This window comes from Lontra canadensis, unplaced genomic scaffold (assembly GCF_010015895.1).
Source record: "Lontra canadensis isolate GAN:19392208 unplaced genomic scaffold, GSC_riverotter_1.0 scaffold3, whole genome shotgun sequence".
In the NCBI taxonomy this organism is placed as follows: domain Eukaryota; kingdom Metazoa; phylum Chordata; class Mammalia; order Carnivora; family Mustelidae; genus Lontra; species Lontra canadensis.
In genome coordinates, this window is record NW_022630997.1 from 8,741,862 (window position 1) to 8,764,666 (window position 22,805).

Consider the following 22,805-nt stretch of genomic DNA (forward strand, 5'->3'; position numbering starts at 1 on the left):
TACTACTTGACACAAAAAGACAGGACATTTACTTTATGTGTCCATGCCTTATCACACAAAAAGAAAGGTAAGTATTACTAAATGAAGAGTTTTCTTGGCTACTCTGGTGTATTATCTCTGGCTCTTCATAGGATTACATTTACTGTCTGTTTAGTATTCTTTTACTGTTTTCTGCCAGTATTCACTCATGTGAATATGTTAACACTGGTATGAAATCACACAGCATTAATAAAAATGCCATTAATGCTGAGACAGATAGATGTTTTGATTTTAATATAGTTACAGAAAGTTATAGTTATAGAAAGCAACGCAGCTTGTGTAGTGGCTAAATTCCAAATATATTATTTAAACTAAATAGTAGGCTATTATTTCAAGAACTTCTAATTTCTCATATTTCTCAAATATATTGCTAGATGGCATGACTGAAAATGGTGTACTCATATGACTATAAGCATTTAATATGCATACTATAAATCTAATATATATCTATAATAATGCGAATCTAATATATAGAGAGAAGTTTAGCAAAATAATTAGCATATATTTTGAATGGTAAATTCCTATTATGGGTTGCAGCAGTAAGTCAAACTACGGTAAAGGTATATGACACTTTTGGGGCACGTGGGTGGATCAGTCAATTAAGCATCTGACTCTTGATTTCGGCTCAGATCATGTTCTCAGGGTTGTGATAGCAAGCCCCACACTTAAGATCCTCTTTTTCCCTCTCCTTCTGCCACTCCCCACCCTCAAAAAGAAAAAAAAAAAAAAAAAGGTATAGAACACTGTAAAAAAATGTCAAATTTCCAGTTTACTTGATCTTTGCCCATGGGTCTTATTTGTACACATTCTCAAAGGGGCTCAGGATTTTATTTATTGTAATTACAAAAGCAGTAAACTGGGGTACCTGTGCAGCTCAGGCCATGATCCCAGGGTCCTGGAATTGAGTCCTGCATTGGGCTCCCTGTTCAGTGGGGAGTCCACTTCTCCCTCTCCCTTTGCCCCTCCCCCTGCCTGTGTAATTTCTCTCTCAAATAAACTCTTTTTTAAAAAAGCAGTAAAGCAAGATCTGCACCACAAAAAAACTATTTGTCTTTCCTTTATAATAGAAGACAGCTGTCAAAAATTAAAAACAAATCTATAGTCATCAAAACACTGCAAATCAAAACCACATAATACCACTTCTTACTCATGGAATGACTATAATAAAAAAGATGATAGCAATGATGTTGAGGATGTAGAGAAACCAGAACCCTCATACACTATGGTGGGAACATAAAAAGGTGCAGTGACCTAGGAAACCAGTCTAGAAGTTCCTCAAAAGTTTAAATATAGAGTTACTGTGTGACTCAGTAATTCCATGTTTAGGTATATAACCCAAGAGAAATGAAAACAAATGTCAACACAAAAACTTGGGACACATGTTCATAGTAATTTTATTTGCAACAGCCAAAAAATGTTCAACTGACGAATGGGTAAATAAAATGTGGTATATTCATAGAATGGAGTATTATTCAGCAGCAAGAAAGAATGAAGGGCACCTGGGTGGGTCCTTTGGCTCCTCGCACTCAGGTCACGATCCCAGCATCCTGGGAGTAAGTCCCGCATCAGGCTCCCTGCTCCCCAGAAAGCCCGCTTCTCCCTCCCCCGCTCCCCCTGCTTGTATGCTTGTATTCCCTCTTCCACTGTCTCTCTCTCTCTGTCAAAGAAACAAAATCTCAAAAAAAAAAAAAAAAAAAAGTAAACTAGTGTCAGCCTAGGGCTAAGGGGTTTCAAGAAAACAGAGGAGGGGTAACTGCTGAAGTGTACAGAGTTTCTTTTTAGAGTGATAAAAATGTTCTAAGATTGTGATGGCTGCACAACTGTGGATATGCTGAAACCCACTGAACTGTACACTTCAAATGTATGAACTGTATGGTATGTGAATTATATCTTCATTAAGCTGCTAACATCTTCCTCCCTCAAAAAAAACCCCAAAAACAAAAAACAAAAAACTAATGCTATGGCTTTTAACTGCAGCTACAGATACAGTAACAGAGCTTATTCTTTAGAAGTACATATCCCTTGAACCTGCCAGACTACTAAGTCATAAACTATGGGAGTGGGACCCACTCTTCTAGACTAATGGGGGGTAGTACAATAAGACCTAGGTTCAAATCCTGACTCTTAACTTCCTAGCTGCATGACTTTTTTAAAAAAGATTTTATTTATTTGAAAGAGATAAATAGCGAGAGAGAGCAGAGCAGGAGGGAAGGGCAGAGACAGAAGCGGCTCATGTAGGGCTCGATCCTGGGACCCTGCGATCATGACCTGAGCCAAGGGCAGACACTTAAACTACTAAGCCTCCCAGGTGCCCCCTCCCACAGCTACACGACTTTTAGTAAATTATCTAATCTCTCTACATTTTCAGTTCCTACTTCATTATAATGGAGGAAGAAGTGTCTATTTAATTGGGTTTCTGTAAGAACTTAATGAGTTAAAATATGCAAAGTATACCATATGACATACTGTGTTCAAAACCACAGCTATTATTATTACAATTATGTTGTTTTTACTGAACATTCTCTTGTCCTTTACAGGGAAAAGATAATGCAGACTTCTGCAATGTCTGCCCCAAATTCATGCATCTAAGTTTGTTTATTTCACAGAGAGAGAGATCACAAGTAGGCAGGCAGAGAGAAGGGGCGGGGGAAGCAGGCTCATCCCAGGACTGAGACCATGACCTGAGCTGAAGGCAGAGGCTTAACCCACTGAGCCACCCAGGCGCCCCAAACCTTATAAATCTTAACCCTTTTACGAAATATTAACTTTTATCTTTAAAAGCAGTTTATTCTCTATCTGATGCCCTGCTTGGAATAAAATAACATTTATGAAGTTACTATTCTTATAGAAATACAAAAATTGGGGCGCCTGGGTGGCTCAGTGGGTTAAGCCGCTGCCTTCGGCTCAGGTCATGATCTCAGGGTCCTGGGATCGAGTCCCGCATCGGGCTCTCTGCTCAGCGGGGAGCCTGCTTCCCTCTCTCTCTCTCTCTCTGCCTGCCTCTCTGTCTACTTGTGATCTCTCTGTCAAATCAATAAATAAAATATAAAAAAAAAAATACAAAAATTACAAGAACACAAACTTTAATAATGCCACTAATTGTGGGAGGGTACTCCTTAAACAAATTCAAAGGTTATTTTTAAAATTACAAACTTAGGAATAAAGGTCAAAAGATTAGGCAGACACAAACCATTTAATGAAATAAAATGTGCCAATTTTTAAAAATACATTCACTTAAATAAAAATGCTGATCTATATGCTAAGAACAAACTGAAGCAAATTTAAAATCCTGTGATTTCGAGGCACCTGGGTGGCTCAATGGGCTGAGTGACCGCCTTCCTCGCAGGTCATGATCCTAGAGTCCCAGGATTGAGTCCCGCATCAGGCTCCCTGCTCAGTGGGCAGTCTGCTTCTCCCTCTGACCCTCCCTACTCTCATATTCTTTCACTCTCTCAAATAAATAAATAAAAATTTTTAAAAATAATAAAACCCTATAATTTCTTACATAAGAAATGTATGTTCTTAATTCCTAAGTAATTTGGTAACATCTCTATGGAAAGACATTCTTAATAGGACTCTCATGAATTAAAGCCAACATATTCAGATGGAGGATAACACATACACAAAATAATAAGAACAAAAACAGGAAATAACAACATTTGATATTTCTAACTAAAAATTTAGCATTTCTTTTTTCTTTAGTAATTCCATTTCAGAATGAACCACCTATATTGGTGAGATTTTAACTGAATCTGGTATGAAATCAAAAGTCAATCAACAAGCACACTTCTATCTGAAAACATGAAAAGGAGTATTTCCTTTCAGATTCCTTAAGATATTTTCATACCTGATAAGTGAGTCATACTTTCAAAAAGTACAGTTCACTGCTTGGGAAAATCTATCATGGATTAGAAAATGCATTTAATGAAACCAAAATTAAACTGGGATTTTGTGTCTGCTGAGAGTTAAATGTAGAAAAATGCCATACCTAAAATTTAAACCATATCTTTTTCAAAGCTAAATAAATTTTTAAACACACCTACAGAAAAGTATCTCTCTACAAAGCTGCAGTGCCTTGCTTCCTTTGTCACCCACTCACCCAATGCTCAAGCAACAATACTTTTAAATCACCTATTTTATTCAGCATATATCTGCCTTTCATAAGAAAACCTTCCTTAGAAAGTTAAATAATTAACTTTTATGTCAATTTTTTAATGTTATAAAATGAGCCCACAAATACCTTTATCAACTTCTCAGAACTAAGTCAATGCTTACTATACTCCCTAATTAAAAAATTTTTACTGACTTTATTACATATATATTTACTATTTTTCATACTATTACCGTTCTTTTGCCTTTTTTTTTTTTTTTACATGGCTCTGATATGCCAATCTTTTGTAGTAAATTAGGCAGAAGAGTCATGTGAATTTACACAAACATTTTTCAGATAAGGAAGGAAAAGTGAAAACTGGAAAATGTAGCTTAAGTGAATCTACTATACTTTTTAAATATTTTTAAAATAGGTGGTAACAAGTTAAAAATTCAGGAAACATCTTTTTATTACTACAAATTCACCTCTTCTCCAGGGAAAATGAAAGCAGAATAAGTTTATGTGAAACAGGCCCAACTACATCTATATTCTAATTCACTTTTTTAAAATCTATAAAATAAGCTCACACCATACACTAAAATTGCTAAAATTAAATAACTGAAGTAAAACATAAAGAAGAAATTTAGAAACCAGCTGTTTTTAGGCAAGGATCAGATATTTTGATATGGAAAAGCACTTGACATATTATCCGGCCTAACAATTATCTGGCAAAACAAATAACCACAAACAGTAGTAGCCCAAGATCTCTTACCAATTTCAGCAGGTAGTTGTTTGATTTTGTTCTCTCGAATGCTAAGCATGCTGAGTTTTGACAGATTTTTGATGTCCTTTTCCACAGTAGTTATACGATTAAAGCGAAGGTAAAGAGTGGTGAGAGAATCTAGCCTATACACCACTGAAGGAATTTCTCTCAGTTTATTATGCCGTAAATCAAGCATCCGCAGCTTCTTCAAGTTATCAAGAGAGTCAGGCAAACTGGTAAGTGAGTTTTCATTTAGGGCCAGTGTCATGAGATTTACTAGACAGCCCACCTCAGCTGGGAGGGACTGCAATTTGTTGCTATATAAATAAAGTTCCGTTAACTGAGTCAACTCTTTGACTGATGACGGCAACATGTGTATAGACCTCTTGGATAAGTCCAAACGCATTGAGTTCTCCTCCCGGCATTTGTTGAGCTCTTTAATCACCTCTGCATTGCTAGATTTTTTTCTAGTCCCAGGTGCTGGATTTGGCCGTTTGATCGTATTGTCAACTGAAAAAGCCACCCCTGGCTGGGCAGTACTGGAGTCCTTCTTTCCGTCTTTGGCATCTTTCCCTTTGGTCTTAGGTTCTTTTTCTTTGCTCTCTTTCCCAAAACCTCCAGAGGCTTTTGCCTCCTTTTCTCTTTCCTTGGCTGATGGCACTTTGGGATCTTTCTCTTTAGAGTCTTTTTCTTTTCCTAAACTACTACTCATGGTGACTCAAGCTTGGGCAAAAACTACATGAACTCCTTTGTTTTATTTGCCAACAACAGTAACTGGAATTCGAAGATGAAGAGACAAAGATCCTAGACAATCACAAAAGGTGTTGGTGTGAAGAAGTAATCACCGTGGAGGAACAGCCATCTGTTACATGTTGGATCGAAAAGCACTATGCCCATTTCTGGTAACTTGCTCCAACTGGTGAAATGGTGATGGTCAATGGTTCATAAGAATTCCTGAAATACAATACAAAAAAAATTAAATTACTTTTGATTATAATTTATATTAAGTAAATGGGCTCTGAAAAACAATCTTACTGAATATTTGGCCATTTTCCTATGATTTGATGTAGTAAATATTTATTGAACACTTTCTACTATGCAAAATCCATTGAAAAACTATAAAAATAGTTAAGGCAGGCCCCTATCTTCAATGACTTTATAATCTAAGAGGCAGACATAAGGTAAGTATACAAGTTACTGTTAAGTTTGTAAGAACTGAAAAGTGGAAGAAATCATAATAGCAGCTAATGGTTGAATACTTTCTATGTACCAGCACTACTGTAAGAAACTTACAAATATTAACTTAATACATACAGCAGCCCAAAAGATCAACTCTTGTCCCTATTTTTTAAATAGGGACAGCAAGGCACAGAAATACTTTTAAGTAACTAGCCCTGTGATCTTGGAAAAGCAATGAGATTCCAATGTATACACCCACAGCCTGTGTTCCTAAGCACTACACTAAAACTGCTCTATCTGCAACTAATTGCCAGACAGCTTTAGGAATCAGAAAGGACTTGAGAGAGTGTAATGAAAGACTCAAGAGCAGTCTCACAAAAGAACAAAATAGCAAAGTGAAATATGTATGGAGCACAGCAAATAGTTTAGGGAAAAGGACATTAAGAATCTGTACTTTAGGGGCAACTGGGTGGTGCTGTGGTTAAATGCCTGTCTTCGGCTCAGGTCATGATCCCAGGATCCTGGAACCGAGCCCCACATCGGGCTCCCTGATCAGTGGGTAGCCTTCTCCCTGTACCACTCCCCCTGCTTATGTTCCTTTTCTCCCTGTGTATCTCTCTGTTAAATAAATAAATAAAATCTTTAAAAAAAAAAAAAAAAAAGAATCTGTACTTGAATAAGCATTCTAGGTGATTGCAGTGCAAGTAGACCTAGGGAACCACCTTGAGAAACAGTAACAAAGAGCAATCTCCAATGAAGTCTATAAACTAGAAATTGAATGGTGATAAGGGTTCTAAAAAGTAGAAAAAACTGGTAAAATGACTGACCAAAAGGAACTACAAAGGCTGAATAGATGAGTAAAATGTTTGTGAAGGAGTCAGTCCTCCCTAAGCATTTGAAATTTAAAATGCTTTGTATCCTGAGGCTCTGTTATTAATTTTATAAGTAACTGATCTTTATGTGGTAGTAGGGCTTAAAGATTAAAGATAAAATGATTAACATCCTACCTGATCAGCTTAAGAGTTTAAAAAAAAAAAAGCTAAAATTTTATGAAACCACCAAAAGTATTTGACAGTCTAAGTGCACAGGGTCATGCTAAGAATTTCTGTACAGAGGATGTGAGCCTTACCCTATACAAGGTTACAGTTTAATTAGATAGCCAAAACATTCACATATAACTAAACATAAGATAGTATAGTAAATCTTCAGACAATGACATATGCTATTGCTCTTTTGAGAAAACTGTCATCAGTGAAAATGGCTGAGAAAGGTTGTGTACAACCTTTACAAGCAAGTAAAGACAAGGTGGCAAATCAGTCCAGGTAGATACAGTGAAAGGCTAACTTAGGCCAAGAATACCAAATGATCTTAGTTTGCCATAGGAAAATGTAAAGGTGGAACTTTGCTGAAGCAAAATCTCAGGGGTGCAGTAATAATAGGAGGTGGATAGAAGACTAATGATCTGTAAATTCCAGACTAGAGTTTGAACTTACCAGCTTATAAGATTCTACAGTTAAACAAACATGCAATTTTTTGCTAGTGCGTCAGGAAAGTTACTATCTCCCCACTATTCACCGCCCCTTCAAAAAGAGAAAATAATGATTTTTGAGCTACAACGGGGAAAAACTAAGAAACCTTCAGAGGTACTGACTGAGAAAGCGATGCTATTAAGCCAAAATGAAAGCACATTTATTAAAATGATACAACAGTGAATAATGGGAGTATATACACAGATGACAGAATACAGACATCACTTATCAATTCAGATGTAAGAAAGGTCATTTATACCAAGTTTCTGAAAATCAAATTTCTATTTGGCAAGATATGTATGTACCGAATTTCAAGTGAGAAGCAGATGGTATAAAAAAGATGTTACATATTAAAGAACAAATCTAGCATCTCACAAAGTATACTAGCAAAACTTTAATGCTTCTGCTTAATAATCAGATTCAAAAACATTTTTATGAGCAAAAAATAACACTTTTCTAAACACACAATGGCATTTTAAAAGATGGAATCCTTGATCTCCTATTCTGATGTTTCCCAAACTTCAATAAATAAAATAAAATAAACCTGGAATATTGGTTTAAGAAAAATAAACTCCCAGGCTCTATCCTAAACCACTGAACTGGAATCTTCAGGAAGAGGAATCTAGGAAACATCTGTTTTAATAAGAAATGTTTCAGGGCACCTTGGTGGCTCAATGGGTTAAGCCTCTGCCTTCCGCTCAGGTCACATCAGGGTCCTGGGATCCCAGCATCACATCAGGCTCTCTGCTCAGCAGGGAGCCCGATTCCCAGCCCCTATCTCTGCCTGCCTCTCTGCCTACTTGTAATCTCTGTCCATAAAATAAATAAATATTTTTAAAAATGTTTCAGCAAATGCTTATCAAGTTTGGAAACAGAGGATATAACCAAATCTGAACATTGAAGATCTGAACATGAGTATATTTACTACTGTATTTCTTAAATATTATTCTAAAAATGAATATTGAGGGGGTGGCTGGCTGGCTCAGAATGACTGTATGTCATTCTTCATCTCGGGGTATTGAGTTCAAGCCCCACAACAGATGTAGAGATTACTTAAGAAAATAAAATGAAAACCAAAGAACTACATAAATATTTGTATGTTACATACATGATAGATACTACTACAAATGTTAAAAATGGCTCCATAAAAAAATAAAATAAAAATGAAAATTGAGGATTAAGGAGTGGGTCAGGAAAGAAATTGCATTAATGACAAAACAAGTTACTAATAATTTCAAGTTTCCACTGAAGTTTGAAAAAAGACCTCCCATAACATATAAATACCATAATATATCTGAAGTTCATCCTAGAGATACTTGAGCTGTTTGATGGTTTCCCTGCAGTAGTGATGGATTTGAACTGACCCCAGATACTCCTCCTCTAACTCTTGTACCTATTGAGATTTGTTGGTGTACAGTTCAGGCACTGTTCATAAAAGTACAACTAGTTAGAACAGAACTTGGACTTTGACATCACCATACTGAAAAGAATTAACTAACCAAGCTTGACTATTAACTAAAAATTTTTCATATCCAGTAAAAATATATGTTGTCTAAGACAACTAACAAATGACTTGACAGTCCCAAATTAAGTTCTGATCTAATCCAGATCTGAATCAGGTGACACCACTAGATTTTTTTGGAGAAGAAAAAAAGTATTGGCAGTAATCCTTCATGTTTCTTGGAAATAAACTAGCCAATAGATTTCTTAAAAACCGGGGCACTGGGTGGCTCAGTGGGTTAAGCCTCCGCCTCCAGCTCAGGTCATGATCTCAGGGTCCTGGGATTGAGCCCTGCATCCGGCTCTCTGCTCAGCGGGAAGCCTGCCTCCCCCCCCCCCCCCCCCCCCCCCCCCCCCCCCCCCCCCCCCCCCCGCCTCTGCCTACTTGTGATCTCTGTCAAATAAATAAATAAAATCTTAAAAAAAAAAAAAAAAAAAAGATTTCTTAAAAATCCCTTTATAACGTTTTGGGAGATGGCTACATTTGCACAATTTGACTCCTGCACCCACTTATGTAACAGAAAGTGATAGTACCCATTCTAAAAATGCTTAAAATCTAGTGAAAAAGCATAAAATTGCACCAATTACTAAGCTGAGGCTAGCAATGGTGTTTCTATATTGGGGTCTTTATCACTCCAGAAGATTCCTCTATTCCCGACTGCCTAATAACTATCATAAATAGGGCGCTTGACATGACCTTTCAATCTTATTTCAAATTCTCACAACAACATCAAGGAAGATATTAAAAGTGTCTCCACTTGGTTTTTTGAGTCCCTTTTATCACTTATCCAAAAATGAAACCAAATATTACCAATGCTATCTGTTGGCAGAGGTCTTAGTTGATAAAACTTTTCTAAGGTACTTAGTTAAGTTCCAAATTACAAAAATTCTAAACTTCAAGTTCCTAAGTAGAAGAGTTCCTCTATTTCCAATTTATAGATAAGAAAATTGAGGCACTATAGTCAAATACCTGGATGTAAAGAAAAATTCAAAACCAAGTCTAACTGATTCTAAGCCCATGTATGCTCTTTCCACTATACCATGCTGTACTTCAAAGACAGCTATCCAAATCATAATTGTATTAGGATGCTAATTACAGTATTTTAGGCCTCAATACCTTCTAAGACAGGGGTCAGCAAACTTTTCCTGTAAAGGGCCACATATTAAATGCTTTAGGCTTTGTGGGACAGATGTTCTATTACAGGTGCTCTGTTCTAGCACTTTAGCATGAAAACAGCTGCAGACACTTGTCAGTGACTAGATGAGGCTATGTTTCAATAAAAGTTTACCAAAAGAGGCCACAGACTGAATGTGGCCCCCAGGCAACAGTCTGCAAATCACTGTTTCTTATTTCAAATCGTTCCTTTCAGGAACTATATTTTGTATGCAAACTCGATGTTAAGAAGTAAAAAAAAATCTCCTTGTTCTTATAATACACTCAACATTACTTTTAGCTATTTCTAAAATAACTACAACATCAATAAGCCACATATACTAAATATATTCCCTAGTCTTACCTTAAATGTGGGTATGAAAGCTTTACGATATTGGACCTTGAATTACAATGAACATGACTTCTGGCTCCAAAGAAGATGGAATAAGCCCACCTTACCATTTCTCCCATTAATTACAACATAAAACCCTGGACAAAATACATAAAGCAACTAGCAGAAGTGCCTGAAAAGTAGAGAAAAGAAGGTACAGTGGCTAGGGACTCTGGCTGAAGGATATCTACTGGTGAGTTCTCGGTGGTTTTTGTTGTTGTTGTTGTTGTTTCCTACATATCCTGACTGGCAGTAGAGAAGCTCATAATCCAAAAACACCAGTAAGTACCTACAAACAAACAAACAAACAAACAAACAAAAAAAGGGTCCAAGCAATGTTTTCTCTCTCTACTCAGAGGTCTATGAAGAGAATGAAAAGCTACAGTCTGGGAGAAAATGTATCCAGAACATACAAAGAAGTTCTTTAAATAGTAAGAAAACAATCAATCTCAATAGAAAAGGGGTGAAAGACTTATAGAGACACTCCACTAAAGACACATAAGATGTTCAATCACTAGTCATTAGGGAGATACAAATATACCTGCACATCTTTGAGAAGAGCTAAAATAAAAAATATGGATGATACCAAGTGCTGGTGAAAATGTGGAGAAATTGGATCAATCACTCATTGCTGATGAGAATGTAAACTGGTACAGCCACTTGGAAAACAATTTGGCAATTTCTCATAAACATACAACCCAGAAATGGTACTCACAGGTGTTTATCCTAGAGAAATGGAAACTTATGTTGACACAAAAACATGTATACAAACATACATATCAGCTTTATTTGTAATGCCCCAAAGGTAGAAACAACGTCAATTATCTTTTACTGGGTGAACTGAAAAACTGGTACATCTATACAACAGAACACTGTTCAACAATAAAAAGGAAAAGGAACAAACCACCCTTGCACACAAAAACTGGGATGGATCTCAATGGCACTATGCTGAATGAAAAAGTATCAAATAGTTGATATGTATGATTCTGTAGGATTATGTTCATACAGTATTTTTAAACAACAAAATTCTACTTAGGGATAGCAGATCAGTGGTTGCTATGGCTTAGGGTTGGGTGAGAGTATGACTATAAAGGGGTAGCATGTGCAAGCATCTTTGAACTGATGAAACAGTTGTGTACTTCGTGTGGTAGTTATAAGAATCTGTACAAGTTTTCAGGGTGCCTGGGTGGCTCAGTTGGTTGAGCATCCAACTACTGGTTTCGGCTCAGGTCATGATCTCAGGTTCATGGAATTAAGCCCCACGTCAGGCTCTGCATTCAGCAGGGAGCCTGCTTGGTTGGGATTCTCATTTTCTCTCTCTACCTCTGCTCCTCTGCCCCCTGCTCACTCTCTCTCTAAATAAATAATCTTAAAAAAATTTTTAAAAAAAGAAACTGTACAAGTTTTCAAATTTCATGGGACTATCAACATCCCCCCCTCCAATACAAGACTGCATAGAAAAACTGGCAAAATCCCAAGATTGTAGTTCACTTAATAGTATTGTACCAATGTCAATTTCCTGATTTTTATAATTATTCTATAGTTACGTAAGATATTATTGGTGGAAATAAATGAAAAGTACAAGGGACCTCTCTGTACTATTTTTATAAATTCTATCAGTGTAAAATTATTCCAAAAGAAAAATGTAAACAATAAAATACAATGGTTAATACCAATCTACCATACATACATTATAAAAAAGCACACTGAGTTTTTTCAGTACAGTGGAAGTTTAAAAACCACATTGAAAAAAAAATTTGAAAATAACAATTTAAAAAAAATAAATGAGTAACAATTCATATTGGCTACGAAAAGATTCTTCTCAATCTTTTTCAATATCAGATAAAAAATATACCCACTCACAGATACCATTCAATTTGGGAAGGTAGATATTTCATAAACATTACTAGGAAAGAAAAGATTCCTTCTTTTAAGTATACATACATTTAAATACACTTTAGTTAATGCAATTATCCTTCATAAAATAATGGTGGGTAAATCAGGAACACCCTAATCATACATTCCCCTCTGTCTTCTAGATAAAATTGCAAGATAATTTAACTAGAATTAGTTTAAAAGCTTGGCCATTATACATCAAAATACTCAGTAACTCCAGTTTTACTTGTCATATCTAATGTTAACTGACCTTTTAGTTAAAAAAAAAAAAAAAAAAGAAAGAGAAAAATTAAATGGAATGGAATGAGGAAAAGTATCTGCAATGTTATCAGACATGCTACCATAAGTCTGAGGTATAACCCACCAATATCCAGTAAGCAGGATTGTGCTGATGTCACACCACTGCTCTTAGAATTTGAGGGTCAAATTAAAAGGACAGTTCCAATAGTTTCTTTGTTGGAGATAAATAATTTCATTATTTTGTAATCCATCTGGTAAGATTTAAACATAAGTGACATAACTGACATCTACTACAGAATCAAAGGTGAACATTACTGTAGAAAAATAAAAGGTTAAAAAAAAAGAAAGAAAAAGAAAAGGTAAATGAGTTGTAACTATATTAGGTCCAAGAGGCAGGGAGCCAGAGACTATACTGGAGCACAGTTCTGGCAATATGGTAAAGAACCAATGCACAGAAAATTTATTTACTCAGGCACTTTTAGAAATGATATATGTATGGAAAATGAATACTAGTAAGATATACATAAGCAGTTCCTAAATGGCAGTCTGAAGAGGACTTCAAGCAAAAGAAATACTACAATAACCTCATATAAGCATTTAATAAAATATTTATTGAACTCCATGTGCCAGGCATCATGCTAAGTGCTGAATAAATAAAACAGACTTGGTTCCTGTCCTCAAAGTGCTTACAGTCAGGTAGAAAAAAGAAACAAATAAAAAAAGCATTCCATAAATAGAAAATAAGATGTAAAGGCTGAGATATGCAAGAACATCATGAGACAGAGGAGTGAAATGGAAGCCATTTCACTGATAGATCAGACTGAAGTTAAAACAAGATTATGCAGGATTCTGTAGCCATAATGAGCACAGATCTTCTACACCATTCAACGGTTTTAAGAGAGCAACATGGTATGTTTTTAATCTCTCTCACAATATTGTACAGTGAATGGATTTCGAGGAAAAGAGTAAAAGCAGGAAACCAATTAGGAGACTATTACAGCAACTAGGTGAGACTTGATCTTACACTAAAATATTATACAACAGATAAAGTGGGTACATTCAAGAAATCTTTAGTAGGAAAAATTAACAAACTTGATGTTACATTCTATGTGGCAAGAGAGGTTGAGGACTAGGTTTGAGATAAAACCATGTGGAAGTTATCAGCATATTGATAGCCCATAAGACCATGATCAGCATGAACAATACAAAAAGGGGGGTGATGAGTTCAGGGCTAGACTCAGGTCATCTGTAACAAAAACCCTGATCCTAGGCAACCACAAAATTTACAGATAAGGTATAAAAGGTTTCTTCCTGAGGACAAAAGATGGGCTAGAGTGGTAGGAAGCAAAATCAAAAAAATATGGTATCCTGATTATTCCAAGTATTAACAAGAATGTGGAACAACTGGAATTCTAACTCACTGCTGGTGGGATTTTAAAAGTTTTCCAATTTTTAAAACAGTTTGGTACTCTATTAACAAGAATAAACTCTCACCATGTCAAAGCAGACCTATAAAATTACAACTGATTATATTCTTTCAATACACTGTGTACAAATTAACCGTCAGTACCTGCCATGTAAATATTATTATATGATCCATTATATCTAATATTATTTACTTCAGTATTATGCCAATATAGTTGACCTATATAGCCACGATGATAAAAAATATTCATGTCTTATTTTAGATTAAAAGCTACATAGTACATAAATAAGAATTAAAAAAGTAAACTATACACATACTTTCTTGGTAAAAGAAATTACCAATCATATTCATATCATCAATACTGAAACTAGAAAAACCTATGAGATCATCTAATACAAACCCATCATACTTTCAATCACCCACTCATTCACCAAGCACCTATGAGTCAGGTACTATACTGTTATCTGGGGCTAGAAAAGCCAATCAAACAAAAAATCTTTGCCTTCAGTGATGTTACAAAGAGAGGGAAACAGACAACTTATAAACTTTGGGAAAGGTAATGGGAGAGCACAGTGATGAAGGAGGGACATAAAGAAGACTGTGATGAGACTACAACTGAATCTTCAAAGTTGAAAAGAGGTTCACAAATTCATTCTGTGGGGATGGGTAGATACTGTGTACACAGGAAATGGCATGAGAAAACTATCCAGACCCAGGAACCACAAACAGTTTTTCTACGTTGGAGTTCAGGCCCAAAATAAGGTTGGAAATCCAGGCTGTCTAATTTTGAAAGCTTAAGTATTCAAATGTAGTAATTTGGACTTTACTCTGCAGCACCACAATTTCAAACCCTAATATTCCAGAAGGGTACTTTCAGGGGCTGCTTAGAGTAAATATGAAGAGCCATTAAAGGATTCCCAAAGAAGAGAGCATATCACGGAACTATTTTTGAAAACTTATCTGATACTGTTCCACATGATTTTAAAAGATCAGGGATTCAAAAGTAAGACAAAATCTACTTAGAGGGCTACTACAAACTTTAATGACTGATTCTCAAATGCTCTCAAATCAGTGCTAGACATGTTCTAGAAGAATCATTTGGGGAGCTTAGAAATCCTAAACCCAAGAAACCTACCAAAGTAAGTATCTAGGGTAGGAAACAGCAGTCTATATGTTCAAAGAATTTTCCAGGTGATTCCAATGCAGGACCAAATCTAGAAACCATTCAATAAAGCCATACAAAACATGATAATGGTAAACTCAACCACATTTTTCTTTTTTAAAGATTTATTTGAGAAAGAGAGATCGAGCCTGGGGGGCAAGAAGGGGGCAGCATGGGAGGGAGAGGGAGGTAAGCAGCAGACTCCCCACTGAGGGCAGACCCCCCAAGGTGCAGGGCTTGACCCCTTGACCCATGAGATCATGACCTGAGCTGAAATCAAGAGTCAGATGCTTAACCAACTGAGCCACCCAGGCTCCCCTCAACCACTTTTCCTGAGAGTATTTTGGAATTTCTGGCTCATTTTTAGGTTGTCTCAATGTTTAGGGAAGTGGTGCCAGCATTTAATGGACAGGGGATGGAGGCATGCTGCACAATCTTTAAATGACCATCGGATATATAACTAGTTGAAATATCTATTTATAATTCTGAACTTAGACCCTAATACCATTTTCTTAAGTAATCTCTATGCCCAAAGTGGGGCTCAAACTCATGACCACAAAGATCAAGAGTTACATGCTCTACCAACTGAGGAAGCCAGGCACCCCTAGAATCTAGCTCCATTTTACATATGAAGTCCAATTATTTTTGCACTTTTTAGGAAATATAAACAACATCCACATTCTAGAAGGGAAAGATAGTTTAGATTGTACTTCAAGAATTATTATTTTTTTTATTCGTGACTCTGACAATCACTGACACCCATACAGATCTTGGCATCTGAGTCACCAACACAACACACCTATGTAAGTCTGCATTTGCAACCATTATGATGGTATTATGTACAAGCCTTGGTCTTCATTATTTTCTAGTATTGTGCCTGAGCATTTTCATATTCACAAACAAAATGTCTATCTTATTTTTCCTTTCAATTAACCAGTGTATTATATAGTTTCAGTGTAAATCATTGTTTCAGAAGAGTAAAAGGATTTTACAAAGTAATTTGTTATATAAATGAGATATTAGGTCTGAGGCACTTAAAGAACCACTGGTTCATTCACTCATTCATTCATTTTTTAAAGATTCTATTTATTTATTTGACAGAGAGAGACACAGTGAGAGAGGGAATACAGGCAGACGGAGTGGGAGAGGAAGCAGCAGACTTCCCGTTGAGCAGGGAGCCCAACGCAGGGCTCGATCCCAGGACCCTGGGATCATGACCTGAGCTGAAGGCAGACACTTAACGACTGAGCCACCCAGGTGCCCAAGAACCACTGGTTTAAATTACAAACTGATGTTAACAATACTGATTAAGAATAATTCAAGAGACATTTTAGAGACAGAATCAAAGTAGTTGGAGATGAATGGGATTAAGGAGAAGAGATCCAGAATAATGTCAAACTGCTGGCTTGAACAACTAGATAGATATAATATGGATTATTCAAGTTAGGGAACCAGAAAGGGGAAAAACTGTAAAATTTTGGACAAGCTTCTATTGAGGTTCCAATGAAAACACCAGGCTATCCTATTCTAGTCTACACTTGAAAAATAGGATTTGGAGAGACACCTAGATGGCTCAGGACATGATTTCAGGGTGCTGGGATCGAGTCTTGTAGGGCTCCGTGCTCAGGAAGGAGTCTGCTTGTCCCTCTCCCTCTCCTCCTCCCCCCACTTGTACACTTACTTGTTTTCTCTCAAATAAATAAAATCTTAAGAGGAGGAGGAGGGAGAGAAGAAGATAAAAAGGAAATAGGATTTGGAATAAAGCATAAAGGCCCAGGATAGAAACAAGCTTATGGCGTTGGTATCAATAGCATAATGCCACCTGAAGGTCTGAAATGAGAAAATCACAGAGCATATAAAATGAAAAGATACTGGTACCTTGGGGAAGATAAACATTTAAGAATAGATGGATGGGGGAAAAAAAAAAGAAGAAGAGGAGGTAAGTGAAGAAGGGCCCAATAAATACCTTGCTTTCTTAATCTCTGAAAAAAATTCTAAGCTCACCTGAAAAGGTCACCCAGATGTCTAATTTCACAGGTCAACTAAAACTTGTTCCTTTCAATTAAGCAAACAAGCTACAATTACATCAAACTTTCTCACAAAAGGAAGCTAGTTATAAGATACTTTACTGACAACACGTATACATTAAAAAGACTGCATTGTTATTAAAAGATCTTTCTAGTGCCAAATCTTTTTATTTTTCATAAATGTGAAAGACATCATAATAATGGTAACATAGGGCAATAAAAGCAGATAATCTAAACCTAACAGATCAAGGGAAATTTAAGTTTTAAAAAACTTTATACAAAGATTAAAAATAATTTTTCAAAAAGGTAAGAAGTTTTTTTCAAACTAGACACTCATGTACATACTTAAGGCAATATGCATGCCCGAGGTTGTATATATGCTCAGGAAAAACCTGAGAATGCCCCAAGCTCTTGTTTTTAACCATGGGGCCCTGCACAAGCAGGAATGAAGGACTAAGGCAGAGCTGTCAGATGCCTGGTTGAGTGCTTGAAGATACATCCCCACAACAGAGTTCTTTAGCAAAGACTAGGAGATTTATTAGTCCCAGGCATTTAAATACATTAGACTTAATGTATTAATGTATTAGACTTAATGTATTAATCTTAGACTTAATGTTTTACATCTTAATTTCAACATTTCTTTTTTAAAGAGAGTGAGCGAGTATGCATTGGGGAGAACACAAAGAGAGAGAGAGGGGGAGAGAGAGAGAGAGAGAGAGAGAGAGAGAGAGAGAAACTCAAGCAGAATGCACACTAAGTGCAGAGCCCGATGTGGGGGCTCAAGGTCACAACCTGAGATCATGACCTGAACTGAAACCAAGACTAAGACTGACTGCACCACTTGGGGGCCTCTAATTTCATTCTTTAGGACAACAAGCCTTTTGTGAAGCACAAAGATATAAAACCAGCAGAATTATCAAAAGGCCACAGGCAAAGAGACAGAACTATAAGCAGTCATATCTGAAAAAAAAAGAGTGGTCCTAAAGAAATGGATGGTAGAGATGCCTGAGTAGCTCAGTCATTAAGCCTCTGCCTTCAGCTCAGGTCATGATCCCAGGGTCCTGGGATCAAGCCCCGCTTCAGGCTCCCTGCTCAGTGGGGAGCCTGCTTCTCCCTCTCCCACTCCCCCTGATTGTGCTCCCTCTTTCTCTCTCTTTCTCTGTCAAATAAAATCTTCAAAAATAAATAAATAAATAAATAAATAAATAAAGGAAGGAAGGAAGGAAGGAAGGAAAATAAATGGATGGTAAAGGGGCACCTGTGTGGCTCAGTCAGTTAAGGTGCTGCCTTTGGCTCAGGTCATGATCCCAGGGTCCAGGGATCAAGCCCTACAATGGGCTCCTTGCTCAGTGGGGAGCCTGCTTCTCCCCTGACTGCCACTCCCCCTGCTTGTGCTTGCTCTCCCTCTCTGTCAAATAAATAAAATCTTTGTTTTAAAAAAATGGATTATAAAAAAACTATCAGGCCCACAGAAGTCATTTCATGAAATTAGACCCATAGGGACTCAACAGCAGATGAGGCTCCTATAGGTGACTCCATAAAACCCACAATTTAGTACTTACTAAGTACTTACTCTGCACATAATAGATATATGTTACCTATATATTTAATAATATGTTTCCACCATTTATAACTCTATCATATCCTCAATTTTAACTTTAAGTTGTCTGGGGGTTTGGGAGCACATCTAAACATGGAGGCCTTTCAGTATAAGATATCAAAGTCCAAGCGGAGATAACATCAGAGAAAACAGCACAATAAATAACACAAAAATTTACTCCTCCACAAAAGCAATGGAAAACTGGCAAAACCCATTGTAATAAAGTTTATCAGAACTATCAAAACTAACCAAAAGCTTGCACCCAGGGTGCATTTAGAAAGGAAGGAAAGAAGGACTGAATCTCATTAAGTGATATTTTGTGATATTTTAACTTGTCCTAGTCCCAGTCCCTGCTTTCCAGATGGATGGTAGCCTTGAAAAATTATAGCCCAAATTCCCAGTATAGCCTAGCAGCCCCTAGGAGCCCCTAGCTGGAGCTCTCTGAAAGCTTCACTGCCCCCAAATTATTACTATTAGACCTGTCTGGTAGCTCCCAGAAAAAAGTCCACTTGCAATTCTATCCATATTTGACCCGACTCAGTTGTTTATCCATTGCAAAATAAATTTTCAGGAAAAGGCTTGCTGAAAACAATTAAAGGCAAGTGTTTTATACTCACAGCTGCTTGAGGTGGTGGCCAATATTTGGACTAAACAACAGGCTAATCAAAAAGTTTTAAAAACAACAACAAAACTAGGAATAAGATACCATACAGATTTCGAAAAGTTCCAACACATCCCTGGGAAACTAGACGCTCATGTACATATTTAAGGCAGTATGCATGCCCGAGGTTGTATATATGCTCAGGAAAAACCTGAGAATGCCCCAAGCTCTTGTTTTTAACCATGGGGCCCTGCACAAGCAGGAATGAAGGACTAAGGCAGAGCTGTCAGATGCCTGGTTGAGTGCTTGAAGATACATCCCCACAACAGAGTTCTTTAGCAAAGACTAGGAGATTTATTAGTCCCAGGCATTTAAATACATTTCTGTCCAATCATTAGCTAACCACTAAGCTAAACAAGTAGAGACTTCAGTGGCCACACACAAGAGAATTAGTTCAAAAAAGTCACTAAATCAACAACAACCACAACAAGCAGCAAAAACAACACACCCTGGGGAAAGGGCAAAATCTCCATAGTTTCCCTGTTTGTTATTTAAAATATTGTTCTTTAGGGATGCCTGGGTGGCTCAGTCAGTTAAGCAGTTGCCTTCAGCTCGGGTCATGATCCCAGTGTCCTGAGATCAAGTCCCACATCGGGCTCCTTGCTCGGCAGGGAGCCTGCTTCTCCCTCTGCCTCTGCCTGCCACTCCGCCTGCCTGTGCACACGTGTGCTCTCTGACAAATAAATAAAAATAAAATCCTTTTAAAAAATATTGTTCTTTAAACAATTTTATTATTCAAAATGTCCATATTATTGGGCACCTGGGTGGCTCAGTTGGTTAAATGACTGCCTTTGGCTCAGGTCATGATACTAGGGTCCTGGGATCTAGCCCTACATTGGGCTCCCTGCTTAGTGGGGGGCCTGCTTCTCCATCCCCCTGCGTGTGCTCTCTCTCTCTGTTAATATAAATAAATAAAATCTTAAAAAAACAAAATAAAATGTCCAAATGTAATTTTTCAACAGAATGTCTCATCAAATACAGACCATGAATGAAACATAAAAATTATTTGGGGATGGGGCACCTGGGTGTCTCAGTTAGGTGTCCATCTCTTGATTTCAGACCAGGTCATGATCCTCAGGGTCCTAAGATTGAACCCCACATCAGGCTCCACACTCAGAGCAGTCTTCTTCGGATTCTCTCTCTTCCTCTGCCCCTCTCCTAGCTCATGTTATCTCTCTCTAAAATAAATAAATAAAAACTTTAACAACAAAAAGTTATTTGGGGAAAAAAATCCAATAGATAGCCTGATGTTGAAAATACAATAACTGGGGGCACCTGGGTGGTTCAGTCAGTTAAGTGTCTGCCTTTGGCCCAGGTCATGATCCCAGGGTCCTGGGATCAGAGTCCCACATCGGGCTCCCTGCTCGGTGGGGAGTCTGCTTCTCCTTCTACTCCTCCCCCCTGCCTGTGTGTATGCGTGCTCTCTCTCTCACACACACACATACTCACTCTCAAACTTTCTCTCAAATAAGTGACATCTCAAAATAAAAAAAAGATTAAAAAAAAAAAGGAAGTACAATAACTGAAATGAAAAAGTCACTAGAAAGGTTCAATAAGTATAAGCACACAGAAAAAAACAGTGAACTTCAAGATAGGTGAACTGAGATTATCAAGCCTGAGGAAGAGAAACAGAAAAAAAATGATGAAAAATGAAAAGAGTTATCAGAAATTAGTGGAACACCATCAAGTGAACCAACATATATAATAATGGGAGATCCAGAAAAAGACAAGTGACATATATTAGAAGAAATAATGGCCAAAATGTTCCTTTACAATTTTGAAGAAACACATTAATCTACACCTCCAAGAAGCTGAACAAACTCCCAGTAGGATAAATTCAAAGAAATCTACACATAGGCATCACTACCAAACTGCTAAATAACAAAGATGACTAAGAAAATCTTGGGCAGAGCAAGATACTCACCATGTGTAAGAGATAAAAAGGTTAACAGATTTCTCATCAGAAAATATGGAGGCCAGAAGGCAGTGGGAGGACATATTCAAAGTTCTGAAAGAAATAGAACTGTCAATCAAGAATTCTGTATCCAGCATTATTCTACAGTGAAGGTGAACTTAAAACTTTCCCAGATAAAAATGAAAGAATTTGTTGCTGAACTGCCCAATAAGAAATAGTAAAGTAACTCCTTTGGGCTGAAAGGAAAAAACATTAGACAGTACTTCAAATACAAATGGAGAAATAAAAATCATGAATAAAATTAACTACAAAATAAATATAAAGAACAGTATACATGTATTTCTTACTTATAGCTTTTTTTCTCTTATTCAATGTAAAAGAAAATTCCAAAGAGTGCTATATGGAAGTGCTGAATCACTATATTGTACATCTGAAACCAGTAACTATACTGTATGTCAACTGGAACTTAAATAGAAACTAAATAAATGTAGTTCTACTCTCCAACCCACACACACATACATACACAAGAGAAAAAAAAAAAAGAAAAGAAAGAAAGAAAAGAAAAAGGAAAAGAAAGAAAACTGCATAAAGCAATAATTATACATCTCTGTTGATGGACACACAATGTAAAAGATGTAATGTGCATGACAATAAACAGCAAAATGAGAGGGCGGAGCTACATAGGCACGAAGTTTTTGTACACTATTGAAATTTACTTGATATTAATCAGAACTAGACTGTTATGATTTAAGGTGTTAATTCTATAGGGCAATCTCTAAGAAATCACAAAGAAAATAGTACTCTAAGAAAATATTTAACACAAAAGATGACAGCAATGGAAGAATAGAAAAACAAAAAAGATAGGACATAGAAAACAAATAGAAAAGTGGCAGGTGTAAATTCTACCTTATCAATAACTACATTAAATGTAAATGGATTAAACCCTCAAAAGGCAAAAGTTGGTAGAAGAGATGGAAAAAAAGGTGATCCGACTAAACGCTGTCAATAAAAAACATATTACAGATTAAAAAACAAAAACAGATTAAAAGGAAAAAGGTATACCATGCCAATAGTAATCGAAAGAGAGCTGAAGTGGCTACACTACTATAAGATAAAATAGACTTTAAGACAAAAATTATACTACAGACAACATTTTATAATAATAGATGAGTAAACCCATCAAAAGATAAGACAATGATATACAAATATGTACTTAACAGAGCACCAAAATATA

The 22,805-nt window shown here is 36.7% G+C and overlaps 1 protein-coding gene across 2 annotated transcripts in view; it reads right to left on the reverse strand.

The window, feature by feature from the left end:
• The window catches only part of SHOC2 (SHOC2 leucine rich repeat scaffold protein), a 93,976-nt gene that overhangs the window by 44,626 nt on the left and 26,545 nt on the right, over positions 1 to 22,805 (reverse strand). For both annotated transcript variants that reach the window (XM_032880218.1, XM_032880209.1), the window contains exon 2: positions 4,902 to 5,846. In XM_032880218.1, the coding sequence (XP_032736109.1) occupies positions 4,902 to 5,604 (703 nt within the window). In that variant the 5' untranslated portion in view covers positions 5,605 to 5,846. The remainder of the gene's footprint in view (positions 1 to 4,901; positions 5,847 to 22,805) is intronic.